Source organism: Gigantopelta aegis, chromosome 4 (genome assembly GCF_016097555.1).
Source record: "Gigantopelta aegis isolate Gae_Host chromosome 4, Gae_host_genome, whole genome shotgun sequence".
Classification (NCBI taxonomy): domain Eukaryota; kingdom Metazoa; phylum Mollusca; class Gastropoda; order Neomphalida; family Peltospiridae; genus Gigantopelta; species Gigantopelta aegis.
This window is the reverse complement of record NC_054702.1, coordinates 105,439,874-105,461,952: the sequence shown is the minus strand read 5'-3', so window position 1 is coordinate 105,461,952 and position 22,079 is coordinate 105,439,874. Positions and strand designations below refer to the sequence as shown.

At 33.7% G+C, this 22,079-nt stretch overlaps 2 protein-coding genes across 4 annotated transcripts in view; one reads left to right on the top strand and one right to left on the bottom strand.

Annotated features, from left to right (window-relative positions):
* The window catches only part of LOC121371665 (papilin-like), a 172,448-nt gene extending 158,647 nt beyond the window's left edge, over positions 1-13,801 (top strand). For all 3 annotated transcript variants that reach the window (XM_041497728.1, XM_041497729.1, XM_041497727.1), the window contains 8 exons: positions 511-993; positions 1,829-2,014; positions 3,610-3,747; positions 4,163-4,295; positions 5,050-5,204; positions 6,218-6,490; positions 7,819-8,091; positions 9,225-13,801. In XM_041497728.1, coding sequence (XP_041353662.1) covers positions 511-993; positions 1,829-2,014; positions 3,610-3,747; positions 4,163-4,295; positions 5,050-5,204; positions 6,218-6,490; positions 7,819-8,091; positions 9,225-9,352 — 1,769 coding nt within the window. In that variant the 3' untranslated portion in view covers positions 9,353-13,801. The remainder of the gene's footprint in view (positions 1-510; positions 994-1,828; positions 2,015-3,609; positions 3,748-4,162; positions 4,296-5,049; positions 5,205-6,217; positions 6,491-7,818; positions 8,092-9,224) is intronic.
* Positions 13,802-15,105: 1,304 nt separating this feature from the next.
* LOC121371666 (transcriptional adapter 2-beta-like) overlaps positions 15,106-22,079 on the bottom strand; it is a 33,008-nt gene continuing 26,034 nt past the window's right edge. Inside the window, exon 17 of the mRNA XM_041497730.1 lies at positions 15,106-20,588. Within this exon, the coding sequence (XP_041353664.1) occupies positions 20,466-20,588 (123 nt within the window). The 3' untranslated portion in view covers positions 15,106-20,465. The remainder of the gene's footprint in view (positions 20,589-22,079) is intronic.

The following is a 22,079-nucleotide window of genomic DNA, read 5'->3' as shown; positions in this document are numbered from 1 at the left end:
AGGATCTCCTTTTCGTTCTGTCCAGAACACTGTTTATTGCAAATAATGTTTAAATGTCTGAAGATTTTAGATACCAAAAGGTGTATGTACACAGCACTGGGCCTAAGAATAATTACTCAGTTATACAAGTTTGAATCACTGTTTCAGTTTAAAATGACAAAAAGAGAGCCTTATATAAAATGGTAGCTAATATTATTTGTCAATTTAGTCAACTGTTAATATGAGTAGATTTATCTAGTCCAGTCAGTTGATTTATGTCAACATCAAATCATCAATATATATATCTTTAATTTTATTATCTAGCTAAATCAAGTTAATCATTGAATTCAATTTGGTCTCTTCCATAACCATTCCTTCTCACTTTTATTTTCAACATAATAACTGTTGATAAAAATGTATACAAATTATGAATTTATTTTCAGTCTTGTTTACAACTTTTACGTGTGCCATTTTTATGAAATAAAGTAATGGAATATTATCTATTGATATTTATTTTCTCTTTTTATAAAGATGTATGTAAACTGCCATCAGTCACTGGTCATTGCCATGGATACTTCAAACGCTGGCATTATGACTCTCACACTGAGAAATGTCAAGAATTTGTCTACGGTGGCTGTGAAGGAAATCCTAACAACTTTGAAACTAAAAGTTCCTGTGAAGGGAAGTGCAGGAGTCATACACAGACTGGGTCTGCAGTGACTGGCACGGCCGTCTGCTCACTCCCCAGGAATGGCGGCAACTGCAACGGCTACAACATCGTGTGGTATTACGACCTGGATCTACAGCGATGCCGGCGCTTCATCTACACTGGGTGTGGCGGCAACGAGAACCGGTTTGACTCAGACGCAGAGTGTCTACAGCTGTGTGACGGTGTCTCCAAAGATGGCATGATAGTCCGACCCACGTCAAGGCCGCGGGTCACATCACGACCTGTTCCCCGGGCAACACCTCGACCCACTTCCAGACCAACAACTGCAGCACCAGCACCTGAAGGTTAGTGACTGACTGACACTGTGTGAGTAATTGTGTGTCAGAATTATGAGTGACTAACATTTTGAGTAAATGTGTGTCTGAATGGGTAACTGTGATACTGTTAGTACGTGTGTGTTTGAATGGACGACTGTAACACTGAGTAAGTATGTGTCTGAATGAGCGACTGTGAGACTATAAAGGTTTGTCTGAATGGCTGATTGTGAAACTGAGTAAGTGTGTTTGAATGAATGACTCTGACACTGTTAGTGAGTAAGGATGTGTCTGAATGGGTGACTGTGTTACTATTATACCTGTGTTTCGAAAAAGTAACTGTGACAGTGAGTATGTTCCTGTAACAGATTGAGTGTTTGAATGAGTGACTGTGACAGTGTGTTCCTGTAACACATTGAGTATTTGAATAAGTGACTGTGATAGTGAGTGTGTTCTTGTAACGCGTTGAATATTTGAATAAGTGACTGTGACAGTGTGTTCCTGTAACACATTGAGTGTTTGAATGAGTGACTGTGACAGTGAGTGCGTTCCTGTAACACACTGAGTGTTTGAATGAGTGACTGTGACAGTGAGTGTGTTCCTGTAACACAGTGAGTGTTTGAATAAGTGACTGTGACATGTGCAAGTACGTTTGTGTATGAATAAGTGAGAGTACATCTGAATGAATGAATGAATGAATGAATGAATGAATGAATGAATGAATGAATACATAACGTATTAAGATATTAATAATAATTTTACATTTCCTAAAATAAAAATGTCATAAATTCTTTGAAAAATAAAAATAAATAACTATACTTTTTATAGTTCTTTATATTTCATCAATATGTGGATTTGTTTTTAGCTGACCCGTGTAAGATGTCATCAGACAATGGGCGCTGTGCGTCTGGCAGTAATTACACGATCTGGTGGTACTATGACAGTGAAAAGGCATACTGCACACGCTTTTACTACGGCGGCTGTGGAGGAAATGCAAACAGGTTTAAGAACCGAGAAGATTGTGAAAACGAATGTATTCATGGAAAGAAAGGTAATATTACAAACATTGTTGTTGACTATTTTCAACTTGAAATATATACGGTATTAGAAAACTGCTACAGCAGAATGTATTTTGCTTGACATAAATGAAACTTGATTATCACTGAATATCTATGCAAAGATCACAGTATGAAAGTGATACTTTCAGTTTTTTGTTTTATGTAAGTCTAATGCTGGTGGTTAGTTACAAATTCTTTTTGAAAAAAATAAACAAAACTGCAAATATGTTTTGTGTATAAGTAATACAATCTATTTGTGTCCTATCTCAAATATATAATATATTTGGACTCTATTTGTCAAATGAACATATAGCATTAAAAATAACAAACAAAAAACATGTCCAGTACTGTATTGTTATAAATGCTTGGATTGGTCCAAGTGATGTCATGTGATTCCTATCTGCATGAAACTCAGTTTTGAATTACTTTTGCTAATGCTTAAACTGTTAAATACATCACATCAGCTGTTTTCTTTATTGTTTAAACTTAATAAAATAAATGTTGACATTATCTGTTAATGTTGAATCATATATTTTTTTCATGCAGATGTACATGTACTTTTAAAAATAAAAGTTTTTTTTTAAATAATTGTATTACTTACCTTAGCTATTAATTCACTTGGCTACTAACGGAAAAAGCTGAACCAAAAAATGGGGATTCTCCTTGTACCATGTATTAATTTCCTGAAGAAAGCATTTGATTGTTACTGTATTTGATATTATTTTATAGTGATGTACCACCAATATTTACCGGTTGGAATTTTTGACATTTGTGAAATTACGAACAGAGCCACTCATACAGTATGTAAAGCAGTGTTGTAGTTTGTGAACATCAAACATCATCCCGGTTCAGTTCTTAAATATATTAAAAATGAACATGGGGAAATAAAATGTACAGATATCTTAACCTTTAGACTAATGGATTAATTTTTTACAAAAACCATGTTGAGTGGGTACAATTATAATTTTAACTCACATATATTCCCTTAAATGTTTTATAAATACATAAAATAAAGATCATATTTGAATTGGTAAGTATTATTTCTGTGTATTTTTCTAATTTTTATGATATTTTGTTGATTAAAATTAGGCAAAAAAAAAAGAAGTTGTGTTTACTTACGGGCATTTGTGGCCAGCTGTCCAGTCTTTATGACCATTATTCCCAATACGACCAGAATTTAAGAAAGAAACAAACCGAACTACGGTTCATATCCCAATATATGGTGATTGTCGTTGTTGGTAAAACGATCAAATTTATTATCAAATTAGCTGTCACAATCAGCTATCGATCCCTGAAAATGACCGTGACGTGTCGCCATTGTTGTCGAGCGAAAATACATGACGAAAACCACTTTTTCAACTCAAAATTCCAAGGTATTTTCCTTTGAAAAACTTAAATCTAAAGACATAGGAAGCTGAGTTGTCTTTCATTTCCTGTTAATAAATCGCTTCCGGTTGGTGTTGTGTGCAAAACAGCAGGAAATATGAATTGGGGAATGCACTGTGTGTGCAGTATGTTGAGTGGTGTGACGTCGGGCGAGATATCTCATCTGCAGTAGTCAGATGGTTAATATGATTTTTATTTTCAGAAGCAAAGACCACACCTTATCCCAGGCAGCACCGGCCCACCACTGCAGCCCAGACTGACTGCCGGTACTCGTCATATGGGTGTTGTGATGATGGCTACACCTCCGCTATTGACAAAGCACATTCTAATTGTTTTGATGGTAATAAGTTATCTGCATATTAAACAAAACACAACATTCAAAAAAAAAAAACACAATATGACACAACAATGTGCAAAACAATATACAGCTAAAATCCTAAGAAATATTATACCCAGATATTGGGGGTTTTTCACTTTATTTCCCTTTACCTTAGTTTGACACCCAATAGGTGATGTATTTTTCATGCTAGGGTGTCATTCATTCCACCCTTTTTTTGCTTATTACATATGATTCATGAAAATAATTGAAATAAAAAAAATAAAACTGTATTTACCCTTTTAAACATGGCTGTTTCTCATCTGTAAAATTTTCCTGCACCCCAGTTTGGCTTTAGATTACCGTAAATAATAATATGTAATAATCGCATAAGATATTAATTTCGCACAATATGTAATGTCTCCTTGTTTGCTGACAGATGAACCAAATGTGATAGCACGGGAAGATGGAGACAGAACGACACTGTTTGTGAAACAAGGAAGAACCGTAACTCTCAACTGTAAACTGATCTCAAACAGTCTCTACAGTGGCATCACTTGGTACAGAGATGGGTAAGTTCTCAAAGAAAGAACAGTAAAGTTCTCTCAACTGTAAACTGATCTCTGTAGTTTCACATTTATACTGCGGTGTAAATATTATTTAACATTCACGATAGATAATTGCAATGATGAATTATAAGTGGTGATATCTCTAATAAAACATAGTTTCTAATAATTTCTTAGGAATTGCAGAATCAACAATGACGGAAAGTAAAAATCATCAGTTCTGACCAATTAAATCTGCAATTGTGGACAAAATATCAGCACCAAATACTGGTACTACTTGTCAGTGGCTTTTGCCGGAAATTGTTGATAAAATAAAAAATGAAATAAATTTGATTTAATTTCTCAAATAAAATATAACTTTTATTGGGTGTATCAAACAATCAAATGGATATTGGTATGGGATTTAATAGAGGCTGTTAAAAATACTGCTTAAATAATGCAACAGTAAGGTTTGAAGCCTAGATTGACAAACGAGTTTTCGTTAGTATCATATTTCTGTACACACCAATATTTCGTTGTATTTTCTTAGACATTTTTTGTTGATTCCGTGTATTGGCCGACCCCTCTTCTCTTGATGGTATTTAGAGGCTTAAAAAGTTGGCTAATACACAGCAATATACGATAATTTAAGCAAGAAATTATAAGTGTGTAATTTAACGGTTAAAAAGCTAAAATAGTTAAAATATTTAACAATGCCCAATAATTGGGGTCAGTACATTACATTTAAGAAAGATTTTTTTACATTAACTTTTGTTTTCAGATTTTTGTTGAGATCGAGCAATCGTTTCAATATTTTGTACAACGGATCTCTGACAATAACCCACTTGACTCATCGAGATTCCGGTTCATACGCCTGCCGTGTTAATGGTGGCAACCAAGTAGGACAGGTGCAGAGGTTTAAAGTCCATGTCCGAGGTATGATGTGTTGTTGTTTTACCTGCATAACTGTTTTTCATGCTTTTCATTAAATATGAGTGATGTCAAAGTGTGGTATTGGGGATGTAGCGTGGTCTGGACCTTGAAAGGGGTGTTTCAGATATGAACCTAGCACACCCTTGACAACTACCTTGCAAAAAATCTACGTAAGTTGACAAAGAAAATATTGAGCTAACCAACATTATGCCAGAGCACCCTCTTTTTTACTGTTATACAAGTGGCAGTATTCCACTTGTACAGTTGTAATAAGTTAGTAACAAAAATAACAATTAATTTTAAACCAAAGGGTTATTTAAATAGTAGAGATCGACCTACTTGCAATCATCAAAGAAGGATTTCGAAAAGCATTTCAGAATTTTGTATTATTTTTTAAATACAGAACTATTTCCTAAACCACATTATATTAAGCTGCTACAAAAAATATTGTGCTTCTAGTATGCAAAACATATACATAACTTAACATACTTTGTGTTTGCATCTTATTTATTGTACCGGTACTTGTTTAATTTTCGCAAGAATATATACCACATAGCAGTGAAGTGATATGTTCTTGCACAAAATAAACAAGTGTAATAAATAGAAAGCAAAAACAATGTGAAGTTCAGTTTTTATTACATACCTTCTTTTATTTTTTACAAAACTGGGGTTTTTTTTAATTTAACATCATAACTACACTTTGTTAAATCTATGATCAGTACTCCTTTTATGGACTTCCTTAATGTTAAGAATCATACTCTTGCATAATGTTTAAATATGTTATGACGTAATTTGTATTTGAAGATCATATCTGATGCAAGTAACAAAAAGGCGCTAAATCTAGTAAAAATAAAAAGGGAATTCCCCATTTAAAAGTTCCGCTCCAGATTGCACATATATACGATACGAGATAAATTTATCACAAGGTTTGACAATGTCTTTATCACTATAGTAAGATTGAATACATATATAATAAATGATTCTCTACACAAAGAAGAAACGTTTTTGTTTTGCAGTTCCCTTGAGGATTCTGCCGTCCCCCGAGACGATCATCGTGAAGCCTGGTGAGAACGCCTTCCTGCACTGTCAGGTGTTTGGCAACCCGCAGCCTGACGTCACCTGGACAAAGAACGGCCGCAAGGTGCTGACCAATGGCCGCCACCACGCGTTTAACAACGGGACACTGATCATCACGACGGTCAAGGAGCACGACGTTGGGGACTATGAGTGCCGTGCAGACAACGGTGTGTCAGGGAGCGCCAAACGCACAGTCAAACTTGTTATTAAAGGTTAGTTTCAAGTCCTGGAAAGCTCTTTTTGTCTTGCTTTAATGCAAAGGCAAGATGTAGGTATTACTTTTCAATAGTGGCGGTGACAGCATCAACTTCAGTGTTAGAATTTAATGTTAAAGTTTAGCATTTAGATCAGTTTTTCACAAGCTATAAATCCTAGGTAAGTTAAACTTGGTTGATAGTTGCACCTATAGATATTCCTCACAGTGCACTGAAAAACTTTATGGTAGGCAAAACATCTAATTCTGTGGAATTCTTGTTTTTAAAATAATACTGAAGTGGATTGGTCTGTGTAAATACTTCTCCACAAGGTGACACTACATACTAGAACACCATGACTGGTATATCAATGGCTGCAGTATGTGCTATCTTGTCTGGGATGGTGCATATAAAAGATCCCTTGCTACTAATGAACAAATGTAGCGGGTTTCCTCTCTTAGACTATACATAAAAAATTACCAAATGTTTGACATCCAATAGCCAATGATTAATAAATCAATGTGCTCTAGTGGTGTCCTTAAACAAAACAAACTTTACATACTAGAAATGTAAACAAGCAAAATGTCTGAAAGATCTCATTATTAAAGGTTTTTAACAACTGCCTGAAAGCTCAGCTTGTTATTAAAGATTTGTGACAAGTTTTGCAGGTGCATGTGCAGTGTGTAGACTGTGGTGAGTGAAGTTTATACAGGAATCGAGTCATGCTCTCACAAAATATATTGAAAAAGAGAAAATGTCTTTAACATCCAAAGTTCTCCCTCTGCACTTGCACCTGGTTTTGTAAATAATAGGGTAACAAAAAATGCTGTTGTTTTCGTTACGTTTTTTTTTTAAAACATGTTTGTTAATGCTTTTGAATGTTTGACATTCATTAAGAGACAATTGTAACTTTCTGTTGCTCTATATTTACTAAAATCTGCAGTTGATCTCATATCATGACTGTTTACATTTTGTGTTTAATTATCTATTATTATTATGTTTATTGTTTTTATCCATAAAGTTTTATTTAATATGTTATCTATAAAATATTATTTAAAACAACAAACTTTCTTTGAAGATTTCTTCTTAAGTTAGACTGACAATATTAATTTTACAAAACTGAATTGATTTTGGAATATATTTGTTTGTTGGAGTTCTACTATTAAAACTTTGTTACTTTATGTCAAAGAGATTGTTCTGAGATTGCTGATTGTCCTGAGATTGCTGTCATTGTAAAATACTATTGATATTTTGGTCAAAACATTAGATATTGTATCGAACTATACATTTTTGAAAAATCACCATTCAGTAATTGATCAGTGTATTTATTTTCCTTTTACTAACAGATACAGTGACTGCCAAGTTAGATCCCTATAAAGGCAAGGTTATAGAAGGTGGCACTATCCGGCTGCGGTGTAAAGGCAAGGGTCACCCGCGGCCCCGCCTGCAGTGGGAGAAAGACGGAAAGGTTCTGGAGAACAGTGATCGCGTGTACCTGACTCACGGTGAGCTGGTGATCCGGAGTGCGGTGCTCGACGACTCGGGCGTGTACACGTGTGTGGTGAGCAACCAGCGGGAGGAGGCGCGCGCGGTCACCACCGTGCAGGTCACCATGCCACGTGAGTTCAACACACTCTAACAGTTATTATATAAGAATTGTTTGTCATTTTGTGTGCATTTATCAATGTATAATAGTCACAAATTGTATAGTCGTGTAAGCGAAGCGATTTTATACCAAATTTGTGACAGTTATACATCGATAAATTCACAAAAAATGTCAATTCTTATAATTACGAACAACACAATTTATTTTGTTAAAAATACACGTAAATCAATTCTACCTTCCTTTCCATGACCTGTTTTAAGTAATGACATCACATTTGTCATAATAATGTCATTTTCTGAGGTTTATTGAAGGACAACATTAAGATTATAAGTGACGTCGCCCAATCAGAATAGTGTAAATTGTATAACAGCAGGTAGTTTGTAATTATATTGATATGTTATACCGGCCTCGGAGGCACAGTGATTAAGCTATTCAACTGTAAGGATGGTAGGTACTGGGTTCACACCCTGGTACCTGCTTCCATCCAGAGCATATCTTAATGACATGTTCTCTCTCACAAATAACTAGCCATGAATGAATGAATGAATGAATGAGATATTATACTAGAACACTTTTTTTAAGTGTCCCATGATTATAGAAAAATACATATACACATATGTAAATGCCAAATGTACTTTTTCTTAATAAACTCACTCTGAGTTGGAGGTAGTATTAAGATACAAACCCAGTACCCTCCAGCCAAGTCGTTGGTTTGATAAACCACTAACCCACCAAGACAATGTGTCCACATATATGTATACTCATTGTAGTGCCAGCAGATAGATTGCTACATTAAACTTGCCTAATCATAGGTGCAACTTTGATGCCAAAATATATTTGGTATCAAAACTCACTCTATTTTTTATTTTATTTTGCAACTTCAAATTATTTTTAGGTTTCTGACTAGGTTGGAAGTCCTAAGTATTTTGAGATGTATAAGTGATACCTTTTTACCCTCTACCAGCTTACTTTCTATCATTTGACATCCATCTTTGTCTTCCTGTTGTGGCAGCAATTTCTGTTGTTCAACATCCCAGTCTAGATAAACCTTTACCAAAAATATATTTCTTTTAAAAGCATGTGGAATTAAATGTTTATGAAACTGTTTTCTGAAAGTTATCTTACCTGTGTTTCTTTTCATTTCAGAATTATCAGACAAATGTGAAAATAGTTTAAGTGAAATGAACTGCAAAATTATTCTGCGAGCAGGTTTGTGTGGTCATCGGATGTTCTCTAAAATGTGCTGTATTTCATGTAGGAGGCATCATGGTTGAATATAATGCATATTTAAATAATCTCCCCTGACGGTGAGACGCAGAATTCAGTGTTAGGACGGTGTCACACTTGTCACTCGTGTTCAAACCAATCTGGTACTTTGGAGGAATGGTGCTCTCTCTCTCTCTCTCAAACGAACTGCTGGGAAAACAATTATACATCTTGTATCATTTGAGTAAGAAAACCAAAGATTGACAAAAGACACATTACTCATCTAGACAATTAACAATTGGTGGTCACATTGAAAAGGGAAGGTACATTTGAGATGAATTTGTAATAACGTGTTTGCTAAGGGTAGGCTTGTTTAACTTATGAAAGGAAAAAAAAGATGTGTAGACAATGAACAATTGGTGGTTACATTGTAAATTGGAGATCTGTTTGAGATGGATTTGTAATATAATGTTTGATAAGAGGTTTTAACTTAAAGAGGTCGTAAACAATATATATTTAGTGTTGGTGCAATGCAGCTGCAGTAATGAAATTACAAAATTCCTATGGAAGGATCATAATTAGATTATATAACGGTTATCTAGTTTGTGTTAGTCTAATGCAGAACTTAGAAAGCAGGTCTTGGTAGCTTACCATGTATTTCACTCTTTATTTAAAGCATTAATGTCATTGTTTTTAAATTATAAAGAAATAATATATATTATATAGGTGTCTTTTCTGTTTTTGTTATACAGGAATTGTCACTTAATTTTCTTAACAGTTTTTCTTCATGTATATCATTACTAAGGTGTGATGGTGGTAAATTGATTTTGTGCGGTTATGATGTGGGAAATTTAATTGAATGGTTACCATATTTGATGACAGAAACAGATTTGGTAAATACTTAAAGTTGGAAAATGTTCAGAAGACAAATTAATCAATAAAAAACCTATTATTTACAAATAACTATAAAACTAAAACAATTCAAGCTGGTTGTTTGAATAAGCTGTCGCAGTTTAAAATATGGTAAACATCTTTTTGTAAAACATAAAATGTAATCACAAGAAATGGTTAGCGTATGACCATGAGAAGTCTTCAGAAAGATGAAAGACTGTATGTATTACAAATGTATGTCTTAATCAGTTACCAGTTAAATCTCGGCATTATTTTGTGTGTGACAGTTCTCTGGCCTATCACTTTTCAATCTCAGGTATCTCGCACAGTAAGCAATAAACTAGCATTTTATTTATTTTTGTACCTTTTATAATTGAAAATAATCTTGTTTCTTTGCTGTTTAGTGATGAACTTAATGCTGTAGTAACTCCTTGATGCTGGAGAGATGAGTGTGTAACAGTTCCATTCTTTCAGTGTTCTTTCAAAGTACATCATGAACTAGACATGGACTATTGTATTACCTTCAAAATCTGTAAAGGCATTGCTAAATATAAAACAAAATTTACTATTTGCCAAGTCAAGTATAATATATCAACTAAATATCTTCTTCATACTAAGTCGAAGAATTGTTATTGAATTAAAAAAATATTTGTAACAGTATTTTGACTTATTCCTTAGAATGAAAATTGTAATACTCAGCAGTAGGTTTGAAGAAATGTAAAAAAATTATTATAATAAATATGTCACACTTAACATATTGATGTAATATTAGTCTTCCCACTGAGTGTTTTACCAGATACATGTATATGTTTTATATTATTGAATGTTACAAGGGGGGACTAGAAAACTTCTAGGCTAAATTAGGAAGGGAATACATTACTTTGCATATAAGCAGCTCAACACTTTAGAAAGTGATCCAGTATATATGAATAAATAAACTAGATGATTCATTTATTTTTCAAAAAAGCAGAGGAAGCACTGCAACTGCAAAGTTCTCTGCAAGAGAAAAAAATAAATTAAAACGCCAAAATGGTTCCATCAATGTGCTCAGTCTTTTTGGCTTTCAAGAGAAGACTACTGGTGATTTACCCCCTCAAAGGACCAAACAATAACCTGGAAATACTATGCTAATCTGCTAAAGCAGCTGCATGAAAATATTTCAGTTAAACATTGCTTAAAACCTATGAAAGGTGTGATGTTCCATCAAAAAAAAGTTGGAGTTGGAGAGGACAAGTGCTTCCATTGGTTTAATTGTAAAATAGATGTATTTAGTTTCAATATATTTGTTAACTTTCTGAAGTGTTGGACATTCTTTCTGCAAAGTTTTATTAGCATAATTTATTCCCTTCCTATTTAGGTCACAAACTTTAAATCACCCCTCGTACGCCAGTGTAACAACATTAAGTATGGTACTGTTTATATTGTTAGTAAGTTTGTACTTTATTGATGCATTTATTGTTCAGCCCATTGTTTTCATTTTGTTTCTGTGTCAAATGAGATGCAGATATATTTTTTCTTGAGTTTTCCTGTGTATAATTCTACCAATTGAATATGGTGCTGTTTTTAAGTTAGGAAGATATTTATTAGATTTAGCTAAATTATATCATGGTTGGCATAATTATGTCTGTATGCAAATAAAACCATTTAAGACTAGACCAGCTAGCAGAGTATGATATGTTTGATATGTGCATTTTGAGCTTCAAAGGCACCATGGGATTCTCACCTAACAAAACAATTGGGTGTTTTATCTTTTATAGCACCATGGGATAATGTCCTAGCAAAACTGATATTTTGTAGCACCATGGATTCTGGCCTAGCAAAACATTGGATTCCAATTATTATTATTATTTTATTTTATTTTTATAGCAACATGAGACTGTGGTATCAGACAGAACCATTGATTCTAATATTTTATAGTACAACTAATCATTTTATAGTACAACTAATCATTTCTACAACCATGAATGCCGACTCCAGTACAATTAAATGACATTTTTAGCAATGCCTTGCATTCTGACTTCAGAAATACTAGCATTGTGGGCCTATAGAAATATTATGGAAATTGACCGTAGACATTAGGGTTTTGACCACCTCTGGTAATGTCATACTGTAGATTGTGACCTCAAGCTGTGTTGCCTTCTAGTAGTCGTGAGGATGCCATGTCTAGCAATGCTATGTGTTCACCTCATCGGCACCAAAGATGCTCATTTCTAACAGTACCTCAAGTTTTGTATATCAGACTTTCAAATTGTTTTATGTCAATAATGCAAAATTAATGGGTTCCACTTTTACTAGAAATCCAGCCAAGTCATATTATGTTTAATATGTCGCATTACTAGTATTATATTTTAATGGATTGTTACTGAAAAACTGTACCAAAATGCATCTGCTGTAGAGTAACTACCTCACAATAAAGTCTTAACTAGTTTGTTTAGTATGTGTAGTGTCACCAGATTTGATCATTTTCAAGTTGTATGACGATTGTTTTGTACTTGCCAGCAATTATTTATAAAAAGACTGTAATTCTGTGATGGTCATGATGATCATTGGTTTATGGCATCAAGTAAAGATCAAGCTTTACACATAGTTAAAGGGATAATAAAGAAACATGCTTGTAAATCCTTAACTAGGGGAATATAACCTTTTAATGAAATTGTGCATTTATGAGCAGTTAAATATGAAGTCCATATTAGAATATGTGGCTGGCTGTACATGTTTTCCAAGTCTGGGAATTAGTCGAGACAGATATCATGTTTTGCATACTTTGCATGTTAATTTCTTTTTATAATGTGGTGCTTATAAAACTGAGAAATGCTCAGCTTTGTTTTTGTTCAAAATACAACTTCATTTTTCACATGGGTTAAAAAATCTACATAAGAAATATAAAATGAATAGAACTTATTTCAGTATCATCGGTATTGGTAACAGCAACACATTTTCTGACAAACTGGTAACATAACAGTCTCTTTCATTCACTAAACTACAATGTGTTCCTCACTTACTGGTTTCCTTCTATACTCATAATCGCCCAAATAAAATACTGAAATGGCAGCTTGCTCTTCTGCCATTTCCAAATGAAGAGGATCGGTAAACCAGTAAAAGTTTGTCTACTATCAAGGTCTATACAAAAAGCACTTCTCACATTAGATTTTATTTATTAGCATCAGACTATGGAAAAGAACTCTGAAGTTTCATCCAAGTGATGATCTAATTTGCTTTGCTTTAAAAAAATGTCTTAAAATGAAAAATGAAACTATTATCTCATAAAATCTCCGAATTCTACTTCTCGGAGCCTGATAACTTGACTTGTAAAATGTTCTTTAAAATATTTCAGGCTTTAATAAATGTTTTATCTAATTTTTTATATTTATAGCTCATGTAGCAGGTCTGTTGTGTTTTGTTTGTATATTCTTTTATGTATATTTGAACGTAGTATATTTTAGATTAAATATAAAAATAAAAATCTTATTCACTGAATAATATTTGATCAGTTTATTGTCCACAGTACCAGTAATTAACTGGTTATATTTGTGTTAATTAACAGTATAGGTTTTGCAAATCTGTATTTCTTATTATATGAAACTGAAATAGTCACAAGATTTGATAAATTCAGTGTATTGATTTACTGTTCGAGTTATTGTTTTCTTTTATTTATCCCATTTTTAAGCAGGATGTAATGTATATTTAATAAAAGTTTCAGAATATAGAAACAAACAAAAAAGATTACAATACCCAGAGAGCCTTACCACCCTACCCTCTTTCACCAAAATATGTTTAAGGGTTTATACTACCAAATCAAATCCCATAGACGACAATGGTAACATGTGGCTAAAACTCCTACCTGCAGTGTATCAATCAACATAAACGCCACAGATATAAATACTACCACCCCTCACCCTTAAAGTGAATCAGAACAAAATGGGGATCAAGCTGCTAATTTCTGCAATAATGGGTAGAGTCTATGACTACCCTAGTTTCGCACAAAATTTAAGTATTTTTTTTTTTTTTATTTTTTTTTTTACATGTTTCAAGCATAATGCTACTCAACAGTGGTACTAGATGAAATAAAATTGCATACATTTTTTTGCCCAGATAATTTTTACAATCAACACTCGCATTTACCACCAATCACAGGGCTTGTGGTGTTCACTTCTCTATCAAATATCAAATATCAAAAATGGGTGCACCTCAAACTTTGACCCAGCCGGAAGTCATTTGGTTTAGTACTACCTTAAAGTCTACATGTGCTTGTCAATAAGGAAGATCGGATTTAAAAGTAGCATAGCTTCCTGGAAGATAATTTTGAGCAAACTATTTTGGATATTATAAATGCATGAATGTTTCTGCTTCTGATCGATCTTTCTTCTTTAATGAGGGTTTTTTGCAATGTTTTTCAGTAAAACACATTTTCTAAATGGTGTAAAAACTTTTTTCTTTTTGTTTTGGTGAAAGATCTAAAATAATATAACATTATTGCACCATAACTGGGGTGTCTGTGTGCATGTGTGTCAACAGCAGCAAACAAATCTCACTTTTTGAGCAATCAAAAGTGCGAGTAGGATCTGCACTAAGGTTATTCATTGGCTGTTCTTTTTGTTGCAGACAGTTTGTACTAGTGTGGTGTGGGTTAAGAGCCAAATGCAATGTAAGGGAAGTTTTATAATTTGTCTTTCATATGTATAATATTTAACCTTAAAAAGATAAGATATAATACTACTACTGGTGTGGTACATATGCCCGTCAAGTGATATGCAACAAACTGCCATACAAGTTTTGACGATCCTACGGTAAATGAATTGATAAGAAAGATATGCACTTGAAACAAAAAGTTTAAGGACGGACAGACAATACCATACCACAGTATAAAAAAGAAAAAACACCTTAATATATAACATTTGCATAAGGAAAAAAGAACACAGAAACGTATTTATAAAACTGAACATTTATTTGATAAATATAAAGTTTAAAGACAATATGTAGTGTTTCATGTTGATGTTGGAGTATTTCCGTAGTGAAGCATGTTACTACAAGATGTGGGAATGCTACTTCAGTCACGTGATGAAAATGGAAAAAAGTGTCCAAGGATGATGTTCTGTTTGTACACCGAGCATTGATGAAGTAACAAAGAAACAAAACACAGATATTATATGAACAAGACATTCATACACACGAAGCACTTTCCTGTTGAGAACTGTCACACGGTATACACAATATATTACATTTGGTTACATATCCAGAATTTCACATGGTTTTCACACAAAACGTGCACAAAAAAGTAACACAGCATTCTATGACACTTATCTTTCATAGGAGTGAAGCTATATGCTTACCCCTCCTCCCCAACAAACAAAAAAACCCACCATCAATATTATCAAACATAAAATGTTAGAAAGGTTATTACTTCTTTGAATATCTTGCATCAGCATTATTTCATTAGTGCCATTGTAAATAGTTCACTCGATGGTGTAACAAAGTTTTTGTGAAAAACAGGACTACTACTAAAACAGAAGTATCACAAGCCATCAAGTAAGTGTTATACAATGCCAGGGCTTCACAAGAGAAAAAAACTAATTTATATTTTGATGTGAACTCATTTAAGTGATTTCATTAGATAGTTCCAAGAACCTGTGACTGGAAAGCATTGAGATTCATCGGATGACCAAGACTACAAGTTAAACATGCCTGTATATTTCATGTAAAAAAAAATAAGGCCTCTGACAATTGCGAGAACGATAATTTCGTTCATGTGTTTTTCTCACACACATCTAATTTTGCATAACCTATTTTTTTTTCGCGCAAAATTTGGATTGCCATTTACTTGGATATAACGAGTTACACAAAAAGGCAATAGGTTACCTGGATTTATTTCTGTGTAATTGATAAATGGGTCACCAAGATTTTCATTTCTCAGAGGCCTGAATATTGTATATACTAAACAATATTTCTTACAATGTGTAATACATTGACAATCCAAATTTGTAACTAATAATTATTTTTTATTACCTCATAGTATAGTCATAACCAGTGGGGGGAGGGGGGTGTGTAAATTCATAACTATGAAAATATTACACATAGGTGTTATGTTGGGCGATTTAGCACTTAATGACAAATGACCAGGTTGCTAATAAATATGACCTGATCATTTGGCAACCTCCCAACATGTCACTAACAAGTATTTAAAATAGTTTTCATTAACTGGGATATACACATACCATTCAAAAGTTTTCAGGACTTTTTTTAGTTAGTAATAAAACATTCATAAGCCTTGTAACAGTGTACTTCATATTTTTTAGCAGACTAGAAAAATAATCATATTTTAAATGAGAGAAATAGCCATTGCCACTTGATCCTAAAATAGTCCATTCCACCCGCTGAAGCAATACAAATAACACACATGTACAACTACAATACAAAGCACTGTCCACTTTTGAAACTTAGGTCACATTTGTGTTGTATGACCAAGAGCTTCTAAAATGCTATTTCAATGAATGATACATTAACCGAGAGATCGGAAGACAAAGAGACTTGGAGGCTTTGAACCAACTCAGGAAGTCAAAAGAAAAAGTCTAATGCTAACTTCAGACTATCAACTGCCACAACAAAGTTGGCCACATTTCTGCAGTCATGACTTCTACAACTGTCCAGATGCTAGTTTGAGCTCTCTTACAACTCCATTTTCGACGTTTACGACTCCTACAACCGTTGAGTTGTTAATCTGAACAAACCTGTTGGGAATTGGGGAAATTGCAACGCAACCGTTGAGTTGGTCAACTTCGACATGACAGTCTGATCCTAGCATAACACACACAAAAGTTAAAAAAGAAAATGTGCAAATGATAAAAATCTGTTGGTCATTCTTGAGAAAAAGATGATAGTAACTCAGTTATTGTCACCATCTTGAATTTAAACATCTTTATACATGTATGTACTTCATTCAGCCATTATATAAAAAATCCTATCTCATGTGTGTGGTTCTTAACCAAATAATGTTTAAATAAAAATAAATAAAATAAAAATGTTGAGTGGAATTAAATAAAACACATCTTCCTCGTTTGCTCATATATATATAAAAAAAAAGAGAAGAAAAAATGGCACTTTTACCAACACTTCTTCAATTTTTTTCAAAAAACATGTACATACTCTGTTCCAAAAGTGACTATATTTGGGTAATAGGCACTGTAATTATTTAATGCATGGTGGGTTCACGCATTTTTTTTCTCTCTATACATACTTTATTAAAATACAAAAATGTATGGTGGGTATTTTAAAACATTGGTCTCTTGCCATTCAACATGTGATCAACTCTGGAACAGCCAATGGCACCGTCAGTGGTTACCGCCTGCTATTCTATTATTACCATTTATTAATTTTAAACATAATTTTACACATAGTATTCATTACTCCTAAAATTAAGTGTCTTTGAATAAAATTATTAGATATGAGGAGAAACATGAAACGAAGATTTCAGCTAATATGGAAAGAATGTTAAGGTGTATAGGCTACCATTTGTTCAAAATACACTAGGCTCGTAGGTGGCTATGAACTTGGCTTTAGAAGTTCAAACCTAATAGACAGCAATTCTGATCATAGATACCAGTCATAAGTTAAGAGAACAGTAACTGTTAAAAAAGTTTGTTTAAAAAGTGATATTTTTGTTTGTTTAGAGTATTCTAACAGTATAGAAACCTAACAAAGAACTGAAAGAACATAAAACAAAATAAGTTATAAACAAAAACAAATGTAAACAAATTCAATTATTTTACAATACAAAATAAACATCCTCATTAAAATGTAGTAAATGCATAAAAAGGTTTTCCAATGGAAAACCAATTTTATTTTTCAGTGAAATTACCAATTAAAAACTCAATTTTCAAAACCGTTTGAATAACTATGCAAAAGAAAAGAAATCTGGACCCATCAAAAATTAAAATTCAGATTAAAACAACCACTATCCCCGCATTCCAATTAAAACATGTTAAAACTACTCTTAGACATCCCTCATGTGGAGAAGCAAAGAACTTTTCTCTTTTTTTGAAGAGATATATAAAACAAGAAGTTTTATTACAAGCTGATTTAGTTTAACAAATGACTCTTAAGAATTTATTCTTAAACTTGTTCAAGTTATTGTTCTTAAGTGCCATTTGTTACACTGAATAAGATTGTTTTGGTTTTTAACTTTATGGCTTTAACACCAATAGGTTTTGTTTCATCACAAGATGAACTGAAATACGACTCCCTGAAGCCAGGCATATAACTAGGTTACTGGGATGAAGAACTGAACCAGTAGTTAGCCAGAACCATTTACTTTGTTAAATGGTAATATATGCCTCGAGTTTTAATTTAAAATCGTAGAAAACTGACCATTTTATTAATATAAATTGTATTAAACTAGAAGCCAGAATTCCATCTCACTGGACCAGAACAATTCTCCAATGTGCCAATACTCTTTACTAGTGGGGCAGATTTTCCAAACAATTGTTTTATAGAGCCAGATCTTCACACAATTTTGTACTAGTGGGGCAGAACTTCAAAACAATTGTTTTATAGAGCCATATCTTCCACACAATTCTGTACTAGTGGGGCAAAACTTCAAAACAATTGTTTTATAGAGCTAGATCTTCCATACACTTCTGTACTAGTGAGCTATAATTCTGTTGTATGGCCCGATAGCACACATTAACCAGTGATCATTCACATATACTATTGGCACCATTTGTCCGAGTGATCTCGGTGGACTTGTGAAGCAGAAGAGTTTTGACATATTGACATGGGTCTCACTTTACAAGCAACCAAGCTGACTCACCTCTCAATTACCTTCTAGCAGTTAGTAACCTAGAAACCAATTTCACAAAACATTGTAAGTTTAGATTTGTGACTAGCAGTTATAAGGGATGTTCTTATTTTGCAATTAGTCGTACCGACTTGTCGCATGCGATGGAATCGTACTGCGAGAACACCTAAATCGGAACTACTTTAGTCTTGTACGTACCGTTCAACCATTCAGTTTTGTCCAGATTTCATGGGTCCATAAAATCTATTATTGTCCAGCTGTGGTCAATAATTGTTTTGTTACATAATATCATTAGTAAATTGTTAACATTCATGTTTTCTTTATTTCAGAGAAAATTTGTATGTACATACATTTCCTGCAAAATATGTTTAAACTGACGAGCTTTGTTTGACGTCATGGAATTTTATGATGTAACGTCTTCCCACACACAAGATTCGAGTCGCTACGACAAATAGCATAATGAGAAAGCCACTATATCTGTCGTATATTTACATATGTTTGGTATCTATTCAGTAACTAGGGAAGATGAAGAACTGCAAACTATATTAGTAGTAATACAAATTGTGGTTTAGTCACAGATTTACTTTTACGTATTAAACTAGGTATACAATGTTTTATGAAATTGGTGTCTGGCCCATAAGGTAGTTATGCACACTAGGTGATCTTAGTGCTAAGATTGCTTCGTAGAACAAGGCCCAGATCTGGAAAACCTATTGCAGAGATCTCCACCAAGTAAAAACAGAAAAAACCCAAAACCAAACAAAACCAACAAAGCTTCACTACTTTAGCACGAGCTGGTCTACTGAAGCAGAATGTCTGTGTACCTACTGCAACTGTGGTCTGCAATCCTTGATCAAACTCACCTCACAATCATTATCTAGTCAGCTGGGTCTGTACAACCTTAGCCGATAGACCGCCCCCTACTGCCAGTCAAAACACTACCTCCACATCTTACATTTATAACTACAAGTCAGGCATTCATTCATGATGAATATCGAAAATAGTACAGAAAAAAACAAATAAAAAAGGTCAATACTATTTTCAAGCTATTGGTAGCCAAATCTGCTATTACACTAATTGGCCACCTAAAAATTAAAAATTGGTTAAAGCAAAATGTTTCTTCTAGTATGGTTCACGGTGATAATATGATAAGCCTATTATGTTAACAACCTGAGCTGGAAGTTTCAAAACCTACCACACTCACGGGATGACTGATAACCTGTTTAAAAAAACAAAAACAGATTATGCCTTGCACTAACATAACCTGTCCAACAACAGATTATGTCTTCCACTAACAGAAACAAAACTGGATGTGTTTACATGCAGTTGTAGCATTCTGTTTGTGTTCCACAATCCCACCTTTCTGTATCAGAGGGTCCACACACGGCAATGGAATATATAATACGTTGATCACAGATTGCCTCGAACACTCTCTGCTGCTGTTCCATTCAAGAGAAAGAACTTCATTTGACTGTGTACTAAGTTTTCACAATCACATTTCACGTGACTCCGATCCAACCATTGTCCGTAAGGAAGCTCATGATTTTGCGTCGGTGAGTTTTATCCATACCACTTGGGTACCGGATCTTTACGGGTAAACCTTGTCTTCTTTGAAGATAATCCTACAAATGAATTAAAAAGTTTAACATAATGCTGGTATTTCACTTTCAGTTTTCACAAATTGTCTCCAAATGAAAACCACAACTGATAGTGATTTCTATAAATAAAAAGGTGAAATTATGTCATACAACTTTGTTGTCTCAGCATAAAATCAGCAAGCATTATTTTAAATTTTTGTGTGTCAGCTCCAAATTGTTTTTTATAGGCTGCATGCACTTAAAAACAAATTAATCTTTGACGCTTAATAGTTTATAACAAATATAAATATACTGAACAAAAAAAGAAACTTCTGATTTGTACATATAGTATTTGTTGTGTTAAAGAATTCATTGTGTAATGAAATTATATAGGTAGTATTAGCCTTGAGCTGTATTATCAGGATTCATGAATTTTATCGATTATTTTTGCACTGTTAATCGTCGACAACGTGAAATTCAATTTGCATGTGCATGCATGGTTCGACATGTCCCGTGTAGTATTCGGTCAATTTGTTTTACTTGTCTTACTGACATTGTTGTCAAGTGAACGAAAACGCTTCAAAATTTGTAAACAAATTAAAGTGTTTTACATTATAGCATTTTTAGTATGCCAAGAATACCCAATAATTTATGCGAACGAGCGATTGGCATGCTTGATGCTGGCATGTCAACAGAAGATGTTGCAAGGCATGTTGGGAGTTCTAGTCGAGCAATACGAAATCTTCGCGTAAGATTTCGAACGACAGGAAGAACCAACAACTTGCCATGTCATGGATGTCCGCGTGGTCAACACCGCTATATCATGAACACGCATTTGCGCAATCGATTCCAAACTGCCACTGCTACTGCTGCTAACACACCTGGGTTCATAATAACCGAATCAGTGTGCAAACTGTTCGTAATCGTCCCAACCCACCCGCTAACGTCAACGAACTTCTTCAAGCGCTCATTCAGGAATGGAACAATATTCCACAGGCAGAAATCAACACTTTAGTCAATTCTATGCGCCTGCAGTGGTCAATTCAAGAGGTGGTCATACCCGTTATTAAGTGGGTGGGTTTTTTTTTTAACCCCTACCACACTCGGTCAAAATTTCTCCCAGTTTCTGTTAACCCTATGGCCATGATTTTTGCACCAAACGATGCATCATGGAACACTCTTTAAACGCATATAAAACAATTATTCCCCCGGTTTGTTTTTATCAAGTTATGTTCAAGCAAAGTTAGCGAAGTTTCTTATTTTGTTCAGTATAGTTTTTAAGTACATTACAATTTGCTTAATATAAAAGGTTAGTTAATAGTCAACACATTTTATTAGATTTAGTGGATTTTTTTAATTAACTAACATACATATAGTCTATTAAAACATTATAATATAACTATAGCTTACAATATCCTCAATTATTACCCCAACAGTTACTCATATTTGTTTACACTTCACATTTCACTAATGTCACATGTTATTGGACAATTTAGCGCTTACCAATTAATGATCTTGTTAGTACTAAATATGACA